This window comes from Dermacentor variabilis, chromosome 10, assembly GCF_050947875.1.
Source record: "Dermacentor variabilis isolate Ectoservices chromosome 10, ASM5094787v1, whole genome shotgun sequence".
NCBI classification, from domain to species: Eukaryota; Metazoa; Arthropoda; class Arachnida; order Ixodida; family Ixodidae; genus Dermacentor; species Dermacentor variabilis.
In genome coordinates, this window is record NC_134577.1 from 67,696,634 (window position 1) to 67,719,752 (window position 23,119).

General features: G+C 46.3%; 1 protein-coding gene across 1 annotated transcript in view; it reads right to left on the bottom strand.

Moving 5' to 3' along the window:
- Positions 1–23,119, bottom strand: part of LOC142560679 (solute carrier family 4 member 11-like) — a 102,312-nt gene that overhangs the window by 35,498 nt on the left and 43,695 nt on the right. The window contains exon 4 of the mRNA XM_075672935.1: positions 4,576–4,645. Coding sequence (XP_075529050.1) covers positions 4,576–4,645 — 70 coding nt within the window. The remainder of the gene's footprint in view (positions 1–4,575; positions 4,646–23,119) is intronic.

Below are 23,119 nucleotides of genomic sequence, written 5' to 3' on the forward strand. Positions count from 1 at the left end.
GAAGTTCGGCAATCAATGAGCAGAGTTGAAGGCCGCATTGACACAATTCTCATTTCAAGTCTACTCGTGATTATTTAAATACTGTATTTCAGAACTAGACATCAGTAAATGCTTAAAACACACTATGCCCGTCGCAGACATGCGACCCGGCACAGCATCATTGAGAATGCATATTCAAAACACAAAAAGAAAATGCTTTCTTGCGCCACACGCTAGTTCTTAAGTGTACCTTGACGCAATGATGAAAAAAGGAGCGATGGCGAAAAATACTGGTTAGGCATCGTTCCTTCGCTGTTTACACGCAATATAGACTTGCGCTAACCGAGTTAACAGTCCACGTGACCCCGTGCCTGGCAACCGCATAGCAAAATGGCTGGAACTCCTTTTGACTGCTTTGACTCAACAATGGCAAAAGAACATTGGTGAACAATACTGGCTAGACACCATACCCACGCTGTTCACACGTGATATAGGCTTGCGTTAATTTTATAGGCAACAGCCCACGCAGCCCGGTGCCTGGCAATCGCACGGCACAACGGCGGGGAACTCCTTTTGCCACGAACGCCCACCGTGCTTGCGGCGTAGGTGCCGTACACGTTTACGAACGGCTGCAAATCAATTATCACGAAGCACCGTTTCCTTCTTTCGGAACCCATCATCCACACCTCCGCTCGGAGCCCGTATTTAATCAAGCCCGCTAACCACCGAAGTCGTAGCGGGCCGGCTACAAAGTTGGCCCAAACTCGGTTTGGTTTGCTTACGATTGTTACAATCCGCTGTAAACGTGTAGCGAGAGGACCCCGGTGTTCGGCAGCTGTAATGCCAGCCGTACTCGGTGAGATACCGTCCCGGCAGCCTTCGCGGGTGCGTACACGCGCGGTCTGAAGAGACTAACCCTGTCAAAAAAAGTGAGACGCGACGTGCGGCAATTGTGGCGCGACACTCGTTTTTATTTATGCAGCGCTGTTTGTCACCTCCCCCCCCCCCTCCATGGCGGCGGAGTCGGCAGACGTCGCACTTCCTACGCGCGGACTGATGGATGAGCCGCAAAAAACACTACAGCGAGCACCCCCTGACTCTGCCCCCCCCCCCCCCCCTCCCGACGCTTCAAGTCATTTATCTATTACTTTTAGCCCTCTTTCTGTATGTTCTTTGCCTTCCTCCCGGCACCTGCGGCTCACAGATTTGACCTTTAGGCGCGGAAACCACAGGTGAGCGTCGGTTTCGGGACCGCGTGCAAATCCGGAAAGGTCAAATCTGCTCGCTAAACCGAATGGAAAAAGTTAGGAGCGAAGGAAGCGAGAACGAGGTGACGGAGGTCGACGCGATGTACGGCAAAAGGCGCGGGCGCGCGCGCTTCTTTCTTTCTTTATTTTTTTGCGAGTACCCTCCCCGCGTGGGTGTCTGCACGGCCAGTGCATTACGCGGTGTAGTCACGCGATTAATGGACGAGAAAAAGGTCAGCTAGGCGGTTTGTCTTCCGACTCGGAGCTGTTACCGCCACGTAGCGTCTTCTACAAAAATTACTATAGGGTCTGGGGGAACTACTAGAGGGAACTACCAGAGGGCTCTGGCGACTACGGATGCTTCAAGTGCGGCGGTTCAGCCGGCGTGGGAATGTCTCGGGCAGTGCCGGTACTTGTCTAAAAATTCGTTCTTCTGGCCTCAAATGACTTCGTGACTTCGCAATATCGAGGGCGTTGTAAATTCAATCGTTCGCCGCGTCCCCGCGGATGATGAATTTGCATTGGTACTGATTCCCCTCGCTGCTGTACTTAGACAACTGTGCGAGTGCTTGGGAGTTTGTAGAGAGAAACTCACGTCGCAAAGAACGCTTGAAGTCACAAGCACGAAGACGAGACAAATTCATGTACTAACGATCGTCGCCATGACATAGCTGAACGGTAACACTTGCATAGTTCTCTTTAGTAGCTTTCGAAGGAAATTTTAGAGTGGCAGCGCAGTACGACACGGTGGCATTCGCCACAATCCCTGAAACTTCTCTGGCGCTATACTAGCTGACATATTCTTGTGGCAATAAAGGCAAATATTAAAGAGGCATAACACGCACAAATGAGGGCTCTCCTGAAAGTATTCCCGCAATTTTAGAAGGAGAAAACACAAACATCTTCCTTACAACAGTAAATCAATACGTAAAAGAACACCCCTAAGTGGTATATTGGACCTATCGTTACTTATTCCTTGTTCTTTTTGCTTTTCCTTTCCATGTCTCGGTAAATGATATAAGCCGTCGCACGTGGTAGCTCTGCTGGTTAATCATCTGATCCAAGAAAACAAAAGCCGGACTACTCGGCGCGGTAACACAGGTGCAGAAGCTCCGCCCCCGTACAGCTTTTCTTTCACTGCCGCGGAAAATTGTCGATGAGTATAAAGGAGGATCATAAAAGGAAATAATGCGGGACTGTCTGATTTCTGAAGCAACTTATACGCAGCGCGAATGATGAACGTTCCTGGGTCGAACTTGAGTTAACTCAACTACGGGTCAGGTCATCTTTAGGAACCCTGCACAACAGTGCATAGCAGACTCAAGTATCGCTAAAGCGGTATTGTGGATACAGAAAGTGACGCGTCTTCGAAGCTACATTCTTTAGAAATGCTTTAACCAACAATTTGCGCGAGCTGTGTGCCCGCCACATTGGCCCGCCAACTTAATTTTACTTTTGCTCTTGTTTTATATCAACATTAAAAAATCACAACGAAGTGCACTTTTGCTTCAGGTATACATATACTTCTTTTCTTTTGCGTTTAAAAATGCAGCTACGAAGATCAATTTGCGGTTTATTCATTGTGCTTTAGCATATAACACTGATATTACTTTGCCTGAACGTCTCTTCGAGGACACCGTGAGTCTTATCAGTTCTGTTTCTCGCAGTAACCTGGGCAGAAAGCGCGATAATTCATTGCGCTCCATACGTGAATACACGGAAAAATCCTCTACGGTATTTACTGTAGTGGAGACATGGAACCCTTGAATACGGCGATGTTCTGTTCAAGACACGTCTATACTATGGGAGATAGAGCAGTTGTATAGCACCATTCTCTGTATTCGTTTAACGTGTCAGGTATAGTATGATCGCTCCACCATTCATGACAGAAAGACAAAGCCCAAATCGCTGTAGTACAGTCGCCTGAATCTTAATTGACTGTTCCAGAATTTTAGGCTTAGAATTGGTTCCTGTAAGCTGTATCTAACTGCTCAATCACTGGCCTTTCAGGGAAAATCAAGTCGCTTGAAATGGTGGAATGGGTGATCGGGTTTCTAAATGCCTTACTAAGGAAAACATAGAGAACCTTTTCTCAAAAAAAAAAAAAAAGGATAACTTCAGATTTGTTAGTCGTGATCTACTTCTTGTTTGGGCACACAAGGTAGCAAGCATTTATCCCTTGTACCATTGTGCGGATCAAGGTCTTTTTCAAAAGGGGGGGGGGTGGGGGTATTGATCTTAAAGTTATCATTGATGATGATGATGATAATGAGTTATTTTTTACGTGCTGTTGGGTTCTCTTCAATAATTATCGAACCTTTCTTGTCTCTCCAGCGCAAAAGGTCAGCGAAAGCTTAGAAGTACTACTTCGTGGGCTGGTCACGTGCCGTACGCTTACACTGCGCACGCAAGTCTTGAGAGGCGGGAGGTTAGGACATCCGGACATCCCCCTTTATCGGCGCATGCTTGTACAGAAGTAGATATTAAAGAGTAAATGCGTCCATTAATATGCTCATTTTCTATATGCTCACAATATACTCGTAATGTGTTAATATGATCATCTTATCGTTCCACTGTGGCTGAGTTAGCTAGTGCACCGCAAAAAACTGAACACTCATTAAAAGCTCGACAGATCAGATTTATTCAGCACATCATACTGAGCGCTGCGTCCATTTCAGTGCCCTTGAATTCAGTCATTCCCAACCCTTCTCAGTCGATAGATGTGCCTGACACGTGTTTCTAAGTCAGTCAAAATGGCAAGTCGCTTTACTTTTGCTTATGCTTCACCCGAAGAAGAACGGCTATACAAGCGCATAGCTTAAAGTACGCGTGCTACTTTCGGCTGCATGACTGCAGATCTTGTGCACACCCCCACAATTCCCCCTCACAATGCCATTTTAAAATGTATCCCAGTGAAGTTCCTATATTGATGGAACGCATTCCTGATTCCATAGGACATAAGAGATGACGCTTTATAAACACGCTTTCTCTTAGAAACCATACGTTCCGCGTGATACGCATAAGTCTGGAAGTTCCGTCATCGACCACAATCGTAATCCTATGGAAGGATCTTACGGGAGCACAGGAACCACATCTCCAATTAAAAGAAAAAAAAAGAGGAAAGTAGGATCGGTTGCACGTGTTGAATACGCGGTGCTATAAAATCATTTCATATGCGAACCTTATTTTCCGCATGCCCGAGTGCAACTTCATTTCGAGTTAGCATCGAAACTCGGAGTCATTCCTTAACCATCACCATAGTTGTAGAGGAGCCAAATGATGAAGTCTTATCATTCGCAATTTGTTCCGGCGAACGTTCGCGCTGTTTTGAAGTTGCGAGCATATTTACCTTGTTCGTGAGTGAAAAGCGATTCCTTCGCTTCTGCTAGGGTTGCCATCTGTTCTCGTCCGTCAAGCACCTGCAAGAGAGAGAGAGAGAGAGAGAGAGAACGTTTATTTGTAATGAGATAGGGGGACTGCGAAGATGAAAAAAAATGAAAGAAACGAAAATGTTACTGACCAAAGCCAAAAGGTTTATTACAATTACCGATCGCTTTCCGAGCACATTTATACGGCTGTGCGCCAATTTTGTGTTGGGTGCTTACCCGCAGAGCACCCGTTAGTGCGCAGCCATACAATCATCAACGCTGCTCCTCTGGCGGCCATTTTTCCAAGAAATTATGCCTTCCAACCACTCAGAATGCCGGTGACAACTTCACGTTTGATCAATTCTGGATATTGTAAATAGTAAACAGCTACTTTTGCTTACATGATCGGCCATGACATTGAAATTGCTGATACAACGGAAAGCATTGCACCGGATGCACGTATATAGAGCTGTGTATGTTGAGTGAGGTAAGAGCTGCACTATAGGCATCGCAGGCAGTTTTAATTGGAGGCAAACTTGGCAGGTGCGCCTCGAATGATAAATTGTTTGTCTAAACCGAAACAGCGCGAATTGGTAGGCTGCATGAAAGAGAGACATTCTTATTGAATGACAGGAAGTTATTCGGCATATATCTGGCGATCACTCAGGAAATGGTTGTTGTGGAACGACGAGTCGGTTCTGATGTACGTCGCTATAAAAAACGCGCGAGATAGTGTCGAGCAGCCTATATTGGCTTTTGTGTGTGTATATATATATAAATTCTAAATATTGTAAGGCAGTTTGTCATGCGCGTATCATGGACACGCATGCTTATATCGCCTTCCGTTTCCCTACCACGGTTGCGCTTTAAAACCAACAGCGCGCGCATGCGATCCCATAGATGAGATGAATACATATATACAGAAAAGTATCAGTCATAGCTCTCGTAGTATAGCCTTCTGAGCCGTTTCCCTTTTCTTTTTCTTCTCTTTTTGTTCTGAAAATAACCGTTGGCTTGACGAACCAACCGACTGAGCTACCTTTCCGGGCAACATTGAAGGATCACGAGTTCAAATCACATGTTATGTTCCTTTTTTTTCCCTCTTTTTTTTTCTTTCTTTTAATGTATTTTCCTTCCTTTTATCACTGTACGGAAACCCTCCTAAAAAAAATTATATATCCTCAATTATGTGTGGCCACACATGTGCAGGTCATAAATACCAGGTTCTCTAGCCGAGTGCCATCCATGCGGTATAACCGAGCTCAGATTGGTTCACCTTGACTGATCAAATAGGGCACCACTGTAGGTTAAATGAGGCGTACAACTCCTGCGGGACCCGCCGTGGTTGCTCAGTGGTCATGGTGTTAGACTGCTGAGCACGAGGTCGCGGGATCGGACCGCGGCCACGGCGGCCGCATTTCGATGGGGGCGAAATGCGAAAACACCCGTGTACTTAGAATTAGGTGCACGTTAAAGAACCCCAGGTGGTCGAAATTTTCAGAGTCCTCCACTACGGCGTGCATAATCAGAAAGTGGTTTTTGTCACGCAAAACGCCATAATTCAATTTTTAATTTAACTCCTGCGGGGACGGTAGAGTATCCGTCTCCAGTGCAAGAGGACCGTGATTCAAATCCCGGTGCTGCGCAATTCTCCACCGGAAAATACAAAAAAAAAAACGTGTGCTGAGAAAATTGCACAAACAGGCCTGGAGTGCGGCCTGATCCCGGTGACCAGAACCGGTAACGCACTCTCTCACCAGAGCTGGATTGGCCACCCTAGTGCAGTACTTGGCCACAACCTCCTATATGAATACAACAATCAAACCCCGGCCCTCAGTCCTCAGCAGCCGCGAAGCAACTGCCCACGGCGGCGGTCAGATCTGTAACGCTGCAGAGGGTGCTAAGAATACCTGGCTCCGGACAGGCCGCCATTGGAATCTGAACCTGGCAACGTTTAACGTTAGAACGCTATCTAGTGAGGCGAGTCTAGCAGTGTTATTGGAGGAATTAGAGGGTAGTAAATGGGATATAATAGGGCTCAGTGAGGTTAGGAGGACAAAAGAAGCATATACAGTGCTAAAAAGCGGGCATGTACTGTGTTACCGGGGCTTAGCGGAGAGACGAGAACTAGGAGTCGGATTCCTGATTAATAAGGAAATAGCTGGTAACATACAGGAATTCTATAGCATTAACGAGAGGGTGGCAGGTCTTGTTGTGAAACTTAATAAGAGGTACAAATTGAAGGTGGTACAAGTCTATGCCCCTACATGCAGTCATGATGACCAGGAAGTCGAAAGCTTTTATGAAGACGTGGAATCGGCGATGGGTAAAGTCAAAACAAAATACACTATACTGATGGGCGACTTCAATGCCAGGGTAGGCAAGAAGCAGGCTGGAGACAAGTCAGTGGGGGAATATGGCATAGGCTCTAGGAATAGCAGAGGAGAATTATTAGTAGAGTTTGCAGAACAGAATAATATGCGGATAATGAACACCTTTTTCCGCAAGCGGGTTAGTCGAAAGTGGACGTGGAGGAGCCCGAATGGTGAGACTAGAAATGAAATCGACTTGATACTCTGCGCGAACCCTGGCATCATACAAGATGTAGACGTGCTCAGCAAGGTACGCTGCAGTGACCATAGGATGGTAAGAACTCGAATTAGCCTAGACTTGAGGAGGGAACGGAAGAAACTGGTACACAAGAAGCCAATCAATGAGTTAGCGGTAAGAGGGAAACTAGAGGAATTCCGGATCAAGCTACAGAACAGGTATTCGGCTTTAACTCAGGAAGAGGACCTTAGTGTTGAAGCAATGAACGACTATCTCATGGGAACCATTAAGGAGTGCGCAATAGAAGTCGGTGGTAACTCCGTTAGACAGGAAACCAGTAAGCTATCGCAGGAGACGAAAGATCTGATCGAGAAACGCCAATGTATGAAAGCCTCTAACCCTACAGCTAGAATAGAACTGGCAGAACTTTCTAAGTTAATCAACAAGCGTAAGACAGCGGACATCAGGAACTATAATATGGATAGAATTGAACAGGCTCTCAGGAACGGAGGAAGCCTAAAAACAGTGAAGAAGAAACTAGGAATAGGCAAGAATCAGATGTGTGCATTAAGAGACAAAGCCGGCAATATCGTTACTAATATGGATGAGATAGTTCAAGTGGCTGAGGAGTTCTATAGAGATTTATACAGTACCAGTGGCACCCACGACGATAGTGGAAGAGAGAACAGCCTAGAGGAATTCGAAATCCCACAGGTAACGCCAGAAGAAGTAAAGAAAGCCTTAGGAGCTATGCAAAGGGGGATGGCAGCTGGGGAGGACCAGGTAACAGCAGATTTGTTGAAGGATGGTGGTCAGATTGTTCTAGAGAAACTGGCCACCCTGTATACGCAATGCCTCATAACCTCGAGCGTACCGGAATCTTGGAAGAACGCTAACATAATCCTAATCCATAAGAAAGGGGACGCCAAAGACTTGAAAAATTATAGACCGATCAGCTTACTGTCCGTTGCCTACAAAGTATTTACTAAGGTAATCGCAAATAGAATCAGGAACACCTTAGACTTCTGTCAACCAAAGGAGCAGGCAGGATTCCGTAAAGGCTACTCAACAATAGACCATATTCACACTATCAATCAAGTGATAGAGAAATGTGCAGAATATAACCAACCCTTATATATAGCTTTCATTGATTACGAGAAAGCGTTTGATTCAGTCGAAACCTCAGCAGTCATGGAGGCATTACGGAATCAGGGTGTAGATGAGCCATATGTAAAGATACTGGAAGATATCTATAGCGGCTCCACAGCCACCGTAGTCCTCCACAAAGAAAGCAACAAAATCCCTATAAAGAAAGGCGTCAGACAGGGAGATACGATATCTCCAATGCTATTCACAGCATGTTTACAGGAGGTATTCAGAGGCCTGGAGTGGGAAGAATTGGGGATAAAAGTTGATGGAGAATACCTTAGCCATACAATATCACAAGCTAAATATGGCAGGTCATAGCCGGCCCGTAGTGTTCCCCTGAAGCGACGTTACCGCTTTGGTGCGCCACCAGGTTATTTCGGGGAGTTGGGGAGTTGGCTTGAGGAAGCTTTAACTCGGGCCCAACTCCCATGACGCCTATTCAAATACATGTAAAAGGCAGAAACGCTTTTCTGAGATAACCACTGGGCCGATTTTAGTGAAATATGTTCCATTTGAGGAGGAAATGTCAGATTGTAGTGACTGTTGAAAGCGGAATTTTCATTTAGGGCCTGAAGTGTTTAAGAGGAACTTTCAGAAATTGGTAAGCTTGAAAAAAAGAACAAAAGGTGGAAGCGCGAAGTTTATAAATTCGTAGCTCTGCACTAAGAACTGATATCTCAGTTCTGTAAACTGCATCCGTTAGAGCATCTAAAGCAGTCAAATTTGGTCTATCATTTTACATCTTACGTGCGTTTGTTACATTGTTTGCAAAGGTTTTGCAAAAGTCCCACTCACAATATTCGTGGTCTGTTTGAGAGCGATATATCATGCATAGATTTTGTCCGCTTTAGACGTGCTATTAAATACAATTTGCATAATTTTGATATTCTTTGTCACTGCTCAGTTACGCAGTTGTGAACTTCATAGTTTCGTTTTCTGAAAATGTGCGATTTCCAGCAGTTTTTATAAAAATATTGACGGAGCCTAAATAAAAAATTAGCTACCAACACTCGCTAGATTTTAACTTTTTCTTTTAAATGCAATGAACGCCATCACATATGGTGCAGTGGCTGCCCGAGAAAAATGATTTCTCCTTTCCCGTGTATATTGATAGCAGCCCCCGAGCTAAAGCTTCCTCTTTGGAAAGAGCTCGGTTAGAAAACTTGCTTGCTAGTGAAATCGTGCGACTCCGAGGTGAATCTACCGAAGGTACCTGCCACAACTTTAATGCAGTGTAATTTATTATCTTCACGTCATACGCGACGACCGGTGTGTGGAGTAAAAGCTGTCATGACGGCACCAAGGGTAAGCGACGATCTTCGCATGGCAGACAGCGGACGCAGCGGCCATGAACACACGCACAAAAAAAGCAATGCGAGAATGGTTCACTCATAAAAGCCCAAAAGACAACTGAAAAACGATTGCCGAATGCTGGCAACACACGAAACAAACAAAAAGAAGCAAAAAGATATACAGAAGTCGTTTAGATTAAATGACCAAAAATAAAGGACATAGCATCATGAACGAGTTAGTTAGCGTTTTTCTTTTCGCAGTTTTTTTGTGTGTGTTTTGTGGCACTTCTTTTTATTTCGTAAAGGGGTGTCCATAAAGGCGAATAAGTTTGGAGGTAAGCAAACATGGTCTACATGGGCACCAGCCCCCATCGTCCCTGCGTCAACATGCACCTACACTGAACCCGACTCGACCATGTCGTGCAAGTGCAAATCGGCAAGCAGACACAGTGGCAGGTGGTCCAGTCACATTCAGCCAATACGATTTCTTCATACGTGCGATGGTCCGGTGACAGATATGGGGCATTAAGGATCGCTAAGTCGGCGGAGTTCTACGGTGCCGGTGTTCCTTGCATGCTCAAGAAGAAAGGTGACAGATTTGTCCCTAACGAAGTTCGGCTCGGGATGTGCGTTCCTTGAATGCATTAATTTGGGGTGCGCCTGCGTATTTGCCTGTCCTTTTTTTTTTGTTAGCGTGCGTGTCCAATTGATATTGTTGGTATGCATTATGCCCGTTCATCCATTTTTTTTTCGACTGTGTTTGTTTAATTATATTCCCGCTTGCTGAAGAAAATCTGCCTGGTATTGGCGGAGCCAATGCGGTCAACATCGATCGGAGCATCGTACTGAGAGTCTATACCAAACAGAAAAAAAGAAGAACGCTGTTCAAGACAGAGGCTGTCTTAGCACGGAATACAAAGCGAGAAACCGTAAACAGTTAAACGACATTCTAGAGCTTCTGAAAACGGTGTATGTATTACATCAGCAGCACTATAAAGCGTTACTGTTCATTCCTCGGGTAATCTCGCTATTGCGCGCACTCCGGGATAGGCACCATGACCTTCGAGCCGCGTCCTTGACAGCTTCGGCTTGTTGTTGGTAGTTTAACGTCCTTCAGGGGGCGTTAGGTGTCTCCACCACGTTCCGTTTTCTCGCGCGTACGAAATCTGGAACAGGCGATGGAGTGAATAAAGGCAGGTCGCTTGACGGTGTGCGAAAACCCATCATTGCGGCACTTAATCGCATTTGCGAATTCGTGTCTGCGGGTCATTCTTTGCGTGGCGGCGAACGTACAGCGCTGTGTAGACCTTTTGTGGCACCACGCTCATGGGAGCCGCCATGTTTGCCCACGTGACAGCGCCCGCCATCGAACACCTTTTCATCTGATTGAGCGCCTTCTGGTCGTTTATGACGGCCGCGGCAGCCGAAGGCACGGCTCAGACGGCCGCCATTTCGGACACTGCATGAGCATTGAGTGAGGTAAAAAAAATTTTCCGTAAGTGAATTGCTGGCAAGAACTTCCAAAGCGACCGTCGGTGCGGAATCGAAACAATGCAGATTCAACTCGTCGTCCAACATCTGGAGGAGCTTTTGCCGGCCCTTCCCTTCACCCGTTGGCCATTTAGACTTGAACTGGTGTATTTTAAGGGACGCCAGTTTGCGTTCCTCAGAAAAAGGTGGCTAGATATGTAATGTAAAGTATAACTGTTTATCACTCAGCCCTCAAAATGCTGTTTGAGTTACAACGCAAAATAAGTGTATATAACTCGCACATCATGCAGAAAGACGGGAACATGCGCGTTTGATCGGCAAATGTCAGATACATTATAGATTGCGTTTAGCGAATAATTGAGTGCAGCAACTCTTACCGCCTATTTATGCAGCTTGAAAGCGCCTCCCAGAGAAATTTTGCAAAACTCGGGTTTGCCTGACGAAGCAGGCGCATCCAGGAGGCTACCGCGTTGGACGGCCGACCACGGGCGTCCTACTGTCGTTCCGTCAATATTCGAGTTCTAAAAGCTGCGTCTCCTGTTCTAGCTTGTCCCGCCAATAAAGTAACTAGTAACTTGTAATTGAATTACTGTGACCATCTTCTTCACCGTCTTTCTGCAGGAAGGCGAGCTTTCTGGTAGGAACGCGGCCACCTGCGTGGGCCGATCCCGGAGGTAGTGCACAGCCGTGGCCAAAAAGAATAAAAAAAATTACGCGATTTTCAGGTTTCTGTTATTGCGTAGCACTTTTAATATATAAGTTTGAAAAGATTTAACATGAAATTCATGCGCTGTCGCCGTTTTGTTTCATGACATGTGTTTGTGGGCTGTCATTGTCAAAATTCCGAGTACTAACGTAGTCGAGAATAGAAGACAAGGTATGAACAGTGAGTGAGTGAGTTAGAACTTTATTTAGGTCCTGAGGGGAAATCAATCCGGCGGCTCCACCCAGGTCGGGGCCGGTAGACAGAGTCCTTCGGCGACGGCCGGGGCCCTCTGGACAGCCTTGAGCTGAGCGATGAGCTCTGTGCTTCTGAGCGCTGAGTCCCAGGAAGACTGGTCGGGAAAGTCCGTGCTCGCGTTGGCAGGGCACAGCCAGAGCATGTGTTCGAAGTTGTTGTATTCGTGGCCGCAGTGTGGGCATTCAGTAGGAAGGTCAGGATTGATCCTGCTTAGTGTTGTTGGTGTGATGTCCTAGTCTGCAACTGTCTGTAAGTGACGGCCTGTGCTTTTTTGAAGGTATGAGCAACTTTACTGATAGAACGGTGTGGCTATATATATATATATATATATATATATATATATATATATATATATATACTTTGCATATACATATACCTAAACACATTCGCTCCCGCACAACTACACCGACACCGGATTTGCTGCATCGCGGGGCCCTTAACGCTTTCACGTGAAATATCATACAGATCCCACACGCAGTGGGAGTCGATGGTATGCGAAGCGTTTTACAGGTAGCTCGCAATAAAGTGTTGTGTGTGGGCTTTGGCAAAGCGTTGCCAAGTGGACGGACGTGTCTTTTTGTAAATCGAGTAGTTGTGTCTGACGCAAGCGAGTGTGTGTGACGACAACCCTACAAAATCTGCAGTTTGCCCTACGTCATTACACGAGCAGCTTAGGTACGAAGTAAGGCACGCTCATCAAGACGCGCTCGAGAAAGGACACGACATTGTATTTCAGTGGTTGCCTAGCCATTGCGGAATCGTCGGCAATGATAGTACAGATGAAGCTGCGTGTTCGGCTCATCAAAAACATCAGCGGGTGCCTACACCCCTCTCAAGAACGGATGCTGCGCGGCAACTTCAATCACCTGCTCGCCACATCGCACTTCTACGAAGGAATTCATCGTATTTTTCCCAACTCACCCTTGCACTCTCTCGACCCTAACTTGCGACTTCGCCTGTCATTTGCGCTCTCCCAAAGCGAGACAACTTTATTGTATCGCATGTGGGTGGGCGTCGCATTTGCGAGTGCCTATTCATCCCTAATGGGGACTGCCAACAATACGGCGTGCAATTTGTGCGAGCGCGATGAGACTCTGGAGTACTCTCTGTATCATTGCCCATCCTTTGACATTCAACGACGTACTCTACAAGCTCAAACTCAACCTGTTGGATAACAGAGCGCTCTCGGAAGATTCTTAGACTATGGCCTGTGTATTCTTGCATGCGGCGCGTAGATTGCTCGCTGTATAAGGTCGACGTTTTCATAGGGGAGAGCGAGAACCTTCTCCATGGATTGTTACTCTCGCAGCACCTCCAGCAAGGCTTTTGAACAGGGTGTTCACCAATACCTTGAAGACTAAAGGCCGGAGGGCTCTCCGCATTGGGAGTGCTGACGTCACCAACCGGCGGAGCGCTCGAAAGGGCTGCGTCGGGAACCCACTCAAGCGCGGGTGGATACAACTTAATACACGTCACTGCTCGTCATGTAGACATTCGCTTTCTTTCACTGAAATGTACACCGGGCACGCCAGTTTGTTTTTTGCCGCCACACGTGGTACGTCGGTCCCCTCGGTGTGCTTTTTTTGAGAAGTAGTGAATTCGTCGTGCGTGCTGTAGTGATAGCGGGACATTGAATTCGCCATGTCGAACGAGTGCTCCGTTTCCTCAAGATGCGGAGCTGCGCAGAAAATGGGTGCGCGCAATTCCACGGGACCAACTTCACTCCTTCACAGTATTCCAAGGTGAGTTATCCTGCAGAATTTTCTTCATGGCTTCCTACCGCGATTAAAGTGCACAACGTTTCAGCTTCAAATAGCGCATGCTACTGGAGGTACACGTAGCGCTTACTTAACATATTATTGACCGTCTTGCAGAAAGATTGCAGATAAATCAGAGTTTGATATTTTTTTTGCAGGTTTGAGATCTGCACTTCGCACCGCAAGACATAACTCAAGAGGATTCGTACGTTGACGAAAAAAACAGGACGCACAGTGACCGCACCATTGCCTAGTCCGCGCATTCGTCCTGGCGTTGTTCCGTGGAAATTTACGGACTTCCAAGCTTATCTTTCAAAAGCGCACACAACGAGCTGAATCCCCGACTCCAAACGAGAATGGCTGGAAGCGGCAGCAATCTAGGCAGATCTTGCAGAATCTGCGGAGTCATTCCGCCGTGAATAAGAGGCAGACGCAAGAATGTGCACTGGAGACTTAGCTTCCCACTTCAGACGCAGAAAGTCAAATTTTTGGCGCTGCCCTGAGGGCGATGGGCGTCTCCTGCTTTTCCACATCGTCGCAGACGAAGCGCCTTCGATAAAATACCCGCGTGTCGCAAAGGCTGACTTGACGACAACGTTCCATTCCGTGAAGACGCTAACAACTAAGTTGAGGCACGATTTGAGCGTTCCGCCTGCGGCAAACAGCGCTCCGGCTACAGTTGTTATTGTCGTCCACACCCTTCCACTGTCCTTTGCGTATTTTTCTAGGCGAAGTCTTCACCGAAAGCTTGCTCATATCAAGAAATGCAAATAGCGTTATAAATTTGGAGGAGGCTTAAGCTTCGCCTTTAAGAGCGGAAAGCGATGACGTTCAAAGATTCCCGACTGCTTCTCACGCTTCCAGGTAACTGCAGATTATGTAATCGTAATGTTTACCGGCAAACGCTGGCGGCGAACTCTATGCACGAAGGCGAGCTTTCTGGTAGAAACGCGGCCCCTTGCGTGGGCCGCGATGCGGCGGAGGCGAGCTTCATCGGGAGGTGTTGCAAGGAACCGAGCGCGCCGCTTTATGGCCTTTAAGATTTGCGCGCTCCGGCGCGCGCAAATCTCGGAGGCCGTGGCCGATCTATGAATGATAGAAACGCCGGAAAAACGGTTTGTCTTTTGAGTTTCCGCGTAACAGAATTACGTTTTCTCGTATATTCAAATTACAATCCGACGCTATCACGTCTGCAGGTTGTGTGCAAGTCGTACTTTACGATTTTTCTGACGTATTTTCACCTTGGCTAGTTCAATTCGTTCGGAAACTGCCTGGCGCTACACGGAAGGCTAGCTTGGTTGGCTATTCATGGTACGAGAAAATTTTTGCCGAAGTGATGGTCCACGCCGGACGCGGGACGCTGACGCCGGTTTGCTTCGTTTCTTTTTGTATATGTTATTGTCCTGGTGGAATCGTGCCGTGATTGTGACTCCGGGTTCGTATCGTCTCTTGTTGAAATAAACTTTTTTTTCTAAACTCACCGTATTTCCTGCGGCACGGGAACGCTTTCGCGTTAGCGTTAATGTGCTTCCCGAAGCACAGTTATCGCGACCATAAATCCATGTAGTTCCTCCAGCACAGCGCCACCTGGTGACGTCACGGCGACAGTGCTTCTACCTTAACTTGTTCTAGGTGGTGTTGGGTTCACCCGTGATCCGCCGTGCCGCAATTAGCACAGCATTGTGGCAACGCCCAAAGGAGCCTAATTCCCAAGGTTGTTTAGAAAAATTTCATTTCAACAAGAGACGATACGAATAATCAGTCACAATCACGGCACAATTCCACTAGGACGATCACATATGCAAAGTACGAAGCGCTGCACACACGGCACGTTTTCACAGAAGTGTCCCAGTCCTCACTCACTAACACATAACCACATAGGCCCATGCAACACACACTTACGCAGAAACTAATTGTCACGTTATGTAAAATGATGTTGATATGTACAGTGTACAAAATGGTTATGTACAATGATGATGCGACAGAGACATTTTACATAATTTTGAAGTGCTGCTATGAGATGGGTATATACGAAAATGATCATGTATACGAGATCACGCACACACAGGAGTCACAGGCACCTACATTCTGTGCACATTCAGTGAACACCTCTGATGGCCTGCCTACAAGAACCGGGCTGGTCGAAAATTAAGCCGTACGCGTCTATCAGACACCGACAGGAAATGGCATGACCACTGTCGAAGGAACTCTTCTTCCCCAAGGAAGAACAACTCTGACAGAAACGACAGTAGCTCAAAGTGAAGCCTCCCCAGAAGTGGAAACAGAGCGCGGCGACGATGTCTCGCGGCAACTGCCTCGCACCGGTTACGCCACAGACAGAAGGCCCCCGCAGCAATTAAAAGTCGCGCAAAGCGGCCACCTGAGCAGCGACCAGATGTAATAAAGTGGTTAACTCCAAGGCCACGGAAACCAGCATGCACGGCCCTCGAAAATACCCTGGCAACGACGCATTGCAGCAGCACATGTTTATTGGATTCTTGAAGGGGCAATTTGGACACAGTGATGATGGGACTACGCCCCACCGCTCAAGCCTGTCCCGAGTTGGAAGCACTTGCCACCCTAGACGCCACGTAAAGTCGCGTAGGTGGCTAGACAGAAATGACGCGTTATTGCATCCCACGACACATTAGTGGAACGTGCGCGGCGCGCTGGAGGAACTATAGGAAGCAGCAAGGCTGACATTGTCTGCATAACATGGTTTTCGAGAACGTCTACATCAGGACATACCTGTTGTATGTGGCGATAAAATGCCACGGCCGTAGAGTAAAATACAGGTGCGTTTAACACTTGTGGTCCGCGATTTAAGTGCACGCCTGGTAACATGTAACACATTTTTGTGCCAAGGAAATAGCAGGCGAGTTCACGCGCAGGACACTGATCATGCTGTAACAGACGGAGCAGAAATGGCAGAGCAAGCAGCCGGCAGCTGACAGACACGGATGGGAACGCGAACCCACCGCGAGAGCGTGGTTGCCCAAGCGCCGCGCGACAGACCAGTTCTGTACTGCCCGACCAGAAAAAGGAAACAAGAAGGGACTGCAGAGACCTAGTAAACCGTAATGATGGCTCTACAACGGGACAAATGTACCACACTCGACCGCAAAATAGAGACTGTGCTAAGTAACTTCTTTCTAATAGGGGCGAATCATACCCTTGAACATCTTGAACATTTCGTCTTGCATCTTCAAGAATTGAAAACCACGCAGTCTGATATGTCATCATAGGTGTAATCAAGACCTAATATACGAATAGAGTCGCTCTTTTGAAGACGGTAAACGGGACTTAGGCGTGCATGAGGTGAACCAATGAACAAATAACGACATTTTGAAATATTTAGCGCATCAGCTGAAATATTTCCGCACTCAGCGAGAATTCGAAGGCAACGGGATAAGCTATCTTCATTCCTGAGATACAATGTGATGTCATTGGCGAAAGCTGTCACCTTCACAACACCGCTACCAGGTAGTGGGAGACCAGACACGTAAGGGTCTCTCAGTACTGAGCGCAGAAATGGCTCAAGGCTGAGCAAAAAGAGCACTGGGGACCCTTGGCAAACACCGCGAGTAACGGGAAATGGTGCACTTTCCCGACCATCAAGAAACAATTTACTTCGGATATTTTAATAGGCAGTCCTAATAAGTTCAACAAAATTTGGTGAAAAGCCGAACGAGGTCAGTACATTAAATATGTAGCTAGGTTCAAGGCGATCGAATGCCTTTTCTTGATCTAGTGAAACTAAGAGACCGCGTGCCGACCTGGTCAGCGTGTATGTCATTATGTCACGCGTAACGAACGAAAGACTGTATCTCTGCCAGACTGAGCATACCTGATGGTGTCCTATTAAGGAAGGCATTAGGCTTCCCAAGCGTCGGGTGAGAGCAGCTGTAACCTCCATTGTTCGGGACGAACTGACGATGGATCGTGCTTTGGTATCAGCACAATACGACCAAATACACGACTATACAAATATGCTTCAAGTTCACGCAGTGAATGGTAGTTTGTCATCTAGCTGAAAAGGACACGCCAGCTGTCGCACTTTCAGAGTGCAGCTGTCTACATCTTGTAAAATTGTTGTTGCGGCAATATGCGCTGAAAGTGGCTTGTGCAGCATTGTCAGGCCACAAAGCATGTTTCTTCTATTCAAACACAAGAATGACTTATCTTTATAAATTGATCACTATTGAAAGATAGTAATCAGAATCAGAATCCACTTTATTTCCAACACACTAGTTGGGGGCCTCCAGGCAAAAAGCTGTCGCAGACAGCTTGACGGGACCTGGGGGCCTACAGAGAGCAGCAGGCAGTGGATTTCAGAAATTCGAACAATTGTAAATACATACAGACATTATGAAGAAGAAATGAACTTGTTTCATACAGACGCAGCATACAGATTATGTCATTGCAGCATACAGATGCAGCATACAGATACAGACATTATGAAGAAGAAATGAACTTGTTTCATACAGATGCAGCATACAAGGTGGACACTATCAAAGAATGCATAAACAGTGCAGGAAATGTAGCAGCCAGGGGAAAAGAGAAAAAGGTCATTGCATCATCAGGTAATCACGCACCTCCGATTTAAACGTGCAGAGTGGGGCACTGAAATTAATGTGATTTTTTAGGAGGTTATATACTGTTGGTATGCAGTAATCCAGCCTAGATCTACCGTAATTTGACGTGTACGCGGCACTGGTATTAGCCTGTTACGTATGCTGTAGTCATACGGGGAATGTTCTGTATAGTGTGGGAGTTTATTTTTATACATATAGAGAGATAGTTTATAGTCATATAACTTAGACACTTTAAGCATATTATGTTTAATGAATAGGGGACCAGTGGGTAATAGCCTGGGGTGTTCATTAAAGTTCTCAAAGATTCTTAATACCTTCTTTTGGAGCCGCTCCAGATTGTTATAGTTGGTGGTTGTTGTAGTGCCCCAAACTAAAGTGCAATATGAAAGACGTGAGTAAAAATTTGCATAATATATTGCATTCTTTAGTCTAATTGGAATTAATTCCCTCAGTCTGTAGAGGCAACCAACTGATTTGCCTAATTCAATCGTGAGCTTAGTAACGTGCATGTTCCAAGAGATTGTTTCTTCGAGCCAAACCCCCAAGAACTTTTCAGATGCAACGCGTTGCAGGGCCATTCCTTGAAAGTTTAGGGTGAGTTCGAAATCGCTTTGTTTGTTGAGAGGTTTAAAAATAATATACTTAGTTTTTTTTAATATTTAAGGTTAATCTGTTAGAGTTCAACCACTGTTCAAGGTTAATTAGGTAATTGTTTATTGTTGTGTTTAGGTGGGCTAAAGTTGGTGCGGAAAAGAAAATATTAGTATCATCAGCATACATGACCAGTTTGGGAGAATTAGGCACATCGCATAAGTCATTGATATAAAGTATAAACAATAAGGGCCCCAGAATCGACCCCTGAGGCACTCCATGTTTTACCACAGTAGTCGGAGATGACAAGCCATCGACTTTCACACACTGCTTTCTATCGTAAAGATAGTTCTTTACGAGATCATGGGCGACGCCACGTATGCCGTAGTCATGCAGTTCTGACAACAGAATATTATGATTTACACAATCAAATGCTTTCTTTAAATCAGTGAACAATCCCACAGTAAAAAGTCTGTTTTCTATGTTGCTAAGAATTTCATTCTTGATTAGTAATAGCGCCATTTCGGTAGATTTCTGGAAGCCGTATTGTGAATCATTCACAACGCGGTATTTAGTAAGAAAGTTTAGAAATCTAACTTAATAAACGTAAGCACAGAAATGCAGCTGAAAATTTTTTCTATACAGTTCTTTTTTCCTTGCCCTTTAGAGCGAAGCTCTTCATACGACTAGACGCGTTCAAAAAAAAGAAAAGAATAGCAGGCATTCAAATCTGTCAATGTGGGCTACATGCGGAGCGGTAGAAAAGACAAAGCCCACCCCCGAGTGACTTATTTTGGGGCTTTTCCCTTCCGCGTCCGTAGCATACCTTGCGAACACACACAATCGCTACTAATAGCGGCTCAACTTGTCGAGGTGTCCAAATTGAAACGCGCCAAGCGTCTCAAGACGCTGGCTTGCCCGCAAGAAATCCATAAGGGCATTCTGTGCAGCTTGTCGATAAACGAGTCCATGACGTAATAAAGTAAACAAAAAGAAGCGTCAGTGGCGTAATCGTTTCAGTGTCATGCTTCTATGCTCGAGGTCTTGTGTTCGAATCCTACCGGCAGATAATTTTAATAATGTTTAGTAAGGCGAAAGTCCTAGGTCTCTATGCTTCAAGGTCGCGCTGTGAGGTACAGGAAATATCGCGTGACCCAAGGAACGCCAGAAGCGAACCAAAGCATGTCCAGCCGTGTATAAGAGATGATTGATGATTAGAAAAAGTGTAAAAGAAATGGTTGATAAGTGGTAGGATTAAGGTTGTTGAAGATAGATTATGGCGAATTAAGATGGATTAAGATGGATGAAGGTGAATTATAGTAGGCTTTACTAGGTTTTCGCCTTCGCGTCTCTTCGCGATAGCTTTTTAATTATTTATTGCACATTATTTTTGAAAATGACGAATTTACGAAGTCGTAGGGACGTCTAAAGCCAGAAGGACGAAGTTTAGGCAGATCTATCTACTATTTCCCACAATTCCCGTACTGGTACAACCATTCTTGTTGCAGCTCCCGTAGACTCTATCACCAGAGTTCCCTCTAGTAATTATTGTGTGCCACCATATATTGGGTAGTTTTTAACTGTCGTCTTGCTACACCAGGTGTCAACGCATGCCTCACTGCTTTTTTTTTTGCCTTCTCACAGAGGGCGCGGGAGTTTTGAGGCACGGACATCGAAAAATGCGTGGGAGGGTAGGCATATACAGCTACTCTGTAATACGTCCTGCAGTCGAACGCCTTTCCACCGAAGTGCTTATGGCATCCGAAATCATTCCTTACACAGGTCACTTCTTTGTAAAGGCCACGCACCGCACAGTTCACAATAGGGAGAGGGTTATTCTTTCGTTATACAGGTTATTTCATTGTGTAGGCGTTCGTTGTAGAGGAGCTCCCTGCATGCCTGTCCTCACGGTTTTCTCGAAAAAAAAATTAGGTCACTCTGAAAGCGTGTATCGATTGTGCGCAAATGTATGGAATGTTAGGGGACAAGGAGCCTAAATGCAGTTGGGACATCCATGTAGGCTCCGTGTTAGAGCCAACGTTCTGGCGAAGTAAAATCCGTGCGTTTGAATTACTGCCTTTCTAAGATTTTTTAACAAGAGCACGGAAGTGTAATATGCGGGCAATGTTAGAAACGGACCATTTATGTACAGGTAACATTTTAAAGTGTGCAGTTTAATTACAGGCGAATGAAATTTTTATTGCAGCTGCTCGAAAGCAACAGCTTCGCTTAAGATTTGGTTGTAATTTTGCAAGACCGCCCAAGTCGCCTGTCTTTTTTTTTTTCGAACCAGTATTCTGTCGGTTGAGATTAGCGATTACGTTACAATTTCATGTTGTAGCTTTTAATTATTTAAAATTGCTTGACTAACTTGATCAGTGTTATCTACTTCGAAGTATCGACCATTGCAATTGCGGGCCCGAAAGCTGTCAATGCTCAAAGAAGGCCCACCTATCACGGATACCAAGGCTATCATTCGTCCCCAATATGTGCGACGATACATACTGTGATGTTCGACAAGTGCTTTCGTCTTTCTAGTTCAGAAGCTCACTTGTGGCAAAACAGTTCGAACGCCATATGTAGGTGCCCGCTTTAAGTGTACATGCCTCGAACCGGAACCCCCACTACTTTCACTACCATTAATCAAAAATAAGTAATTCAGACAGCATCACATTTCGTTCCACAACGTCATACATAATTGGTTGGCGGCAGACACGGTGGCCATTGCAAGCGAGCCATCAACACAAGTAGCAATAGAAAAAGAAACAATGAATGTTGACTAAAATAAGCTGAAAAACTCAGTGCCCCTCCACTCGGTGAAGAGGAATGACCAGCGAAGCTGTGTATGTATGTGTTACTGGCGAACTGCACCTCCGCCGCTGGTCAGCCCGGCATTGCACTATCTTCGGTATCTGCCCACGTATGGGGAGTGCTTAACGCCTGGGTCACCTCCGCCGCGGGTCGGCCCGGCATTGCACTATCTTCGGGGTTTTTTTATACACGCGGACAAGATAGTGGAGAAAGTAGCCCTTAACAGCTTCGCTGTAAAAAAATCACCGCCCAAGCACTCCGTACGGATGGTTAACCAGCGAAGCAGGAACGTGTGGCACCGGTGTTTATCACTGGGTTAATCCCGACGGTTCATTAAACGACGGCTTGGTAGGCTGCCGGATTCTCGGCACGCAGTTGCTGCTTGCGCTCGGCTGCACGAGCCTGTTCTGGTGCCCGGGCTGCAGCATCGGGACAGCGTAGACTGGCTCGTTCCCGGTTCTGCTCGCGGCGTTGCTGATCGAAAGCTGCCTGCTCCTCAGGAGTACACACGACACGTGTCCCACCCATTTCGGGGCCGGAGAGAAACTACTGCGCGTGTGCTCGGCTGCGACGCAGCGCAACGACGTCACTACTGGCGCAGCTAGTCCAACACTACCTAGACGCCACTAAGCCTCTTCACTACGATCCATGACGCCATGTTACCTGGCCCGACTGCCATAGAATCTAATGGGGATGCTCTCGAGTAGTCGACAGGGATTTTGACGTCACCACCTTCATCACGCCAGCCTTGTTAATGTAAATTTCCAGCCAGGTAGCATGGCGTCAAGGATCGGATTAAACAGGCTTTGTGCGATCTAAGCGGTGTTGGCTAGTCGCGCGCCTCTCCTTCTTTTTTTTTTCGCACATGCGCAAGGGGTTGCGCCGGAGGAGCTTTCGGCGAAGAGGCGACTGGTAGGCGGACGGACGGATGAATCGGCTAGCCATATAGAGCTTCACTGTAAAATTATACAAATAGACGGACACGCTGCTTGGTTCGATGCTATGCGAAGCATTTGACAGGTAGCTGGCTGCAGTGTCATTTGGGCTTTCGCAAAGCGTTACCAAGTGAACGAACGTGTTTATTTTCCTTGTAAATCGAGTAGTTGTGTCGGACACAAGTGTGTGTATGTGAAGTATAAGCAGCAAGTCGGCGACGACGACTGTGACGACGATCGTATGACAGACACCGCATTATTTTTTTTTTACTCCGCGGTTCAACGCGAGTTTATACCACATGCTGATCGTTGCATTCTACATTCACTCTTAGGCAAATGTACACCCTTTGGGGTGTGTATTTGCCACGTAATCATCGTCGGCCTTGCTTGCGT